This window comes from Lepisma saccharinum, chromosome 4, assembly GCF_977018435.1.
Source record: "Lepisma saccharinum chromosome 4, izLepSacc3.1, whole genome shotgun sequence".
NCBI lineage: Eukaryota > Metazoa > Arthropoda > Insecta > Zygentoma > Lepismatidae > Lepisma > Lepisma saccharinum.
In genome coordinates, this window is record NC_139232.1 from 105,740,899 (window position 1) to 105,745,718 (window position 4,820).

The 4,820-nt window shown below is 38.0% G+C and overlaps 1 protein-coding gene across 1 annotated transcript; it reads left to right on the plus strand.

The window, feature by feature from the left end:
- Window positions 1-533: 533 nt before the first annotated feature.
- Window positions 534-1,214, plus strand: LOC145987044 (protein CFDP2-like). The gene has a single exon (XM_083121504.1). It carries the CDS (start codon window positions 534-536, stop codon window positions 1,212-1,214), a length of 681 nt encoding a protein of 226 aa, XP_082977630.1.
- Window positions 1,215-4,820: the final 3,606 nt, after the last annotated feature.

Below are 4,820 nucleotides of genomic sequence, written 5' to 3' on the forward strand. Positions count from 1 at the left end.
GTGATGTCACCAACGGCATGCAAATTGCCACTGTGCAATGAATGTTTGCAGCATGGAGTTCCCTTTTGACAGTTTTGGTTGAAATGGGGTCCTGGAGATGCCTGTTCATTTCAGATGTTATCTCGGATAACGATTGCTTTTGCTTTCGGACCACTATGCGCTTCAACAACCTCCTATCCCGAGCAGAAAAATTTGTCTTTCGTCCACTGTTGTGCTTTGAAGACGCCAACTTACCTTGTGTTGTGTACGCTGTCATAGCTGCTGATACTGTGCTCCTTGCACACCCCACAAGGTTTGCGGTTTCCGTTACCGTGGCTTCAGCTGAACGTGCTCCAACAAAATACTCAAAAGGCATGGTAAAGCCAACTGCCCTAGGGGAGTAAACCCTAATTAAATCCACCCTGCGTTGGGTCAATCCCCCACGCAAGGATATTAACGGATTCAGATAAAAAACAGGAGCCTCGGAATGGACACAGTTCAACACAACAACAACCGAACTGGTACAGGAAATGAAGATACGTAAGACAGACGTAATGGGAATTAGTGAAGTAAGAAAGAAAGGAAATGGCATACGACGGCTTGAGGAGGGATATACCTTGAGATATTCAGGTGTTGAACAGGGAAAAAGAGCAAAAGAAGGGGTAGGAATTGTAACAAATCAGCAATATGAAGCAAAGGTCAGTGGCTGGGAACCAGTTAACTCAAGAATAATTGTAGATATAGAATATAAAATATCATATATCCAAGTATATGCACCAACAAAAGATGCCTCTGTGCTTGATAAGGAAGAATTTTATGTACAACTCCAGAGGACAGTAGATATAGAAGTAATGGAGGGACGGTATGTAATGATAGTGGGAGACTTAAATGCAAGAATAGGTAAAGGTAAGAAGGTAGCCCATGGCTACGGGGGAGAAAAGACATTGAATGAGAATGGCAAGAGATTACTGGAGTTTTGTGTAAAAGATCAGTTGCTTCTTGGAAACTCCTTCTTCCCAAATAAGGAGGCACATAAAATAACCTTCCAGGCTGAAGGAAGAAATACTAAAAGCATAATAGACTACATAATATATACCAGTAGTATTAGAAGAAACATAATGGATGTTAAAGTTATAAGAGGTGCTGACCTGGGTACAGACCTTAGATTACTAATAGTGGACACCCGCTTCACGAGGCCACCAAAGCCCAGAATGAAAAAAATACCAAACAATTAAGATAAATGAGTTACAGAAAAAAGAGAAGAAGGAAGAATATAAAGAACAGGTAACAGCCAGACTGACAGAATGACCAGATGTAGAACAACTAGAGATAGAAGAAATATGGAAGAGAATTAAAAAGGCACTCATAAAAGCTGCAGAAGAGGTATGCGGAAAGAAAATAGTAGATACAAGAAAAAGAAAAACATCTTGGTGCAATGAAGAAGTGAAACAAAAAGTAAAAAACATAAAGGAATCATGGAAAAAATATATTATGTCTCAGACAGAAGAAGATAGAAGGAAATACATTGAAAAAAGAAATGAAGTCAAGGAAATAGTGAAGGAAGCTAAAATAGCATCCTGGAAAAAGTTTGGAAATATGGTTGAAGAGAAAGCTAGAGAAAAGAAAACAAGGCAATTTTGGAAAGTTGTAAAGAACTTGAGAGGAAAATATGGAAAAACAATAAGAACTATTAAAGATGGAGATAAATTGATCACAGAAAAAAAAGGATGTTGGATGTATGGCGGAAACACTATGGTGAAAAATTCCGGAAAGAAAATAATAACCCAGAGGAGGTAGGGGTGATATATGGACCATACATGGAGGTACAAGACTCAGATATAGAAAGGGAAATAAAGGAACAAGAATTACAAATAGCAATAGAACTGATTAAGACAGGAAAAGCAGCAGGATCAGATGGAAAAAATCCAGAATTAATAAAATATGAAGGTGTGGAAGTAGTTAAGAATTTAATTAAGATGTTTCAAAGAATATGTAAGGAAAACAATATCAAATGAATGGAGAAAAAATATCATTATCCCATTATATAAGAAAGGCAGTAGCTATGACTGTAATAACTACAGAGCAATATGCCTCTCATCAGTCGCTTATAAATTATACACAAGGGTACTAGAAAGACGTCTCAGGAAATTGGTGGAGGAAGATATGGAGGAGGAGCAAGCAACATTCGACCCTAAAAGGCAAACACGAGACCATATATATACTATAAGAACGATTATGGAAAAAAGAATTGCCAAGAACAAGGACACATATCTAGCTTTTATAGACCTAAAAGCTGCTTTTGATTCAGTCCCTAGGCAATATGTATGGGAAGAATTGGAGGCAAAGAAAAGATTTTTGAATGCAATAAAAATTGTATATAATAATCCTGTAGAAACAATTAGAGTAGATGGCGAACACTCAGGTGAATTTGACATTGAAAAAGGCATAAAACAAGGAGACAGTCTCAGTCCAATCCTATTTAACGTATTTTTAGACGAAATTGCTAAAATATGCAAACGACGAACACATAGAACGAAAATAGGTATGTGGAGATTAAGGCCAGTATATATCCAAGCACTATTATATGCTGATGATATCGTACTGATATCAGATACACCTGAGAGACTTCAGCAAGAAGTGGAAGAATGGTATGAAGAACGTAAAAGGAAAGGCATGAAGATTAATATAGAAAAGAGTAAGATCATGCGGGTGACTAAAGAGGACAAGGAAAATGAAGTCCTGAATATAATATGCAAAGAGAAACAACAAGAGAAAGTTGAAACATATGAATACTTAGGAACTCTCATAAGTACCAGTGGGAAAATTGATCAAGAGATAATGAATGGGACAAAGAAGGCAGCATCAGAATATTATCAAATGAGTAATACTTTAGTGAGAAAAAGAGAGATCAGTACAAAAACAAAAATGCAACTCTACAACTCAATTGCAGTTCCCATCATGGGCGATGGCACAGAAAGCTTAGCACTCCAAGATAAACATCTAAGTAAATTTCAAGCAATAGAGATGAAATATCTTAGAAGAAACGTGGGGAAAACTCGAAGAGACAGAATAAGAAATGAAAGAATAAGAGAAGAGGTAAAACAAAAGAAGACAATGACTGAAGTAGTAGAGGAACGCCAGCTGAAGTGGTATGGACATGTAAATAGAATGAATGAAGATAGGAAAGTCAAGCAAGTGATGGAGATGAGGGTTGAGGGTAGAGTAGGAAGAGGCAGGCCAAGAAATACATGGGAAGATAAAAGAGAAAAGATAGGATTAAAATATGGAAAAACTAAGAACGAAATGAGAAGAATGAGTCGAGACCGGACGGAGTGGATGAGATGGACAGAACGAGGTACCCGACGCTTAACGGCATAAGGGAAGGGAAGAAGAAGAAGGTTGAAATGTGGTCCTGGAGATACCTGTTCATTTCAGATGTTATCTCGGATAACGATTGCTTGTGCTTTCGGACCCCTATGCGCTTTAACACCCTTCTATCCCAAGCAGCAAGCTTTGTCTTTCGTCCACTGTTATGCTTTGAAGACGCCATCTTACCTTGTGTTGTGTACGCTGTCATAGGGGCTGATAATGTGTTCCTTGCACACCCCACAAGGTTTGCGGTTTTCGTTACCGTGGCTTCAGCTGAACGTGATCCATGCCTCTTTGGAACTCTCAAGTCTGACATTGCAGCGTCTCTTGAGAGCGTACGATAGACGAATGCACCACCAATGACTGCTGTTGACAGACTAATACCTTCCCCTTCACGGCCACTAGGTGGCAGACATAAGTGCCAGGTGGTGTTGCTGTACTGCCGGTGTAAAATGTGGCATACATCTTCACAGGTGTTCGTATTATTTTGTCCCCCATCTGTATATGTATATATATGGGTCATTCATTCCATGTCAAATCACGCAGGAGTTGACCATCATAGTCACCGATTTTGATGATATTTGGTATACAACTTTGCCTTGCTCCAAAACCGATACCTGTGAACGGATTTTGCTGAAATATGATTATTACGAATTATATGAGGGTTGTTCAAAATGTCATTTTAGAGCAACATGCTCTTTTCAATTATGTATATAAATATAAAAATAGTATCTTAAGTAATGAGTTCATCTAAAAATTAAATTAAAACTTCTAACAAACATTACCCAATAATTCAATATATATAATATTGTAATATTGATTCGAGAATATACAAGACTGCTAACTATAAAAGCGGCGATTGGGTGCCGAATCTTGGGGGATGGGGAAAAGGGCAGTGAATTTTCTTATTAGACAAGACAAGAAGAGGCCATAGTGCGAGGCCAGAAATTGGGAAAAAGTTGGTGGTATTTGCCCCAAGTCCCCCAAATCGCCACCATGGCTTCTAACTCACAGTTATTCTCATAAAATATTATAAGTAATAATTTTTTTCTCGAACAATCACAACATTCTTCGTTTTCCCCCTTCATTTCTTGGCTAACACAGAAGTTTTCACAACACGCCCACATCTCGTCCCCACGAACGTGGCTAAAAATATGGAAAACAGTAACGTATAAATTATCATTAACAGCACAAAATGAAGCCAATTATCAAGTGGAATATAATCTGTCCCTCAACAGTAAGTATTACATATCCTTTGCGCGACACAAATGAAAAGTCTCATCATAGGAACACTGCAGCTCAGTTCATTGCTGATGCAGGACAAATTTCAATCTCATTTTTCTCCCTTATATCAAAAAACACCTCGATAAAACTTTCTCAGTACGAAGAGGAAGAATGGTTGTTAAAAATATCCAAGATTGAGAAAAATCAATTTGGGGGAGGGTGTTTTGAGCTGTTCAAACTTGAAATTT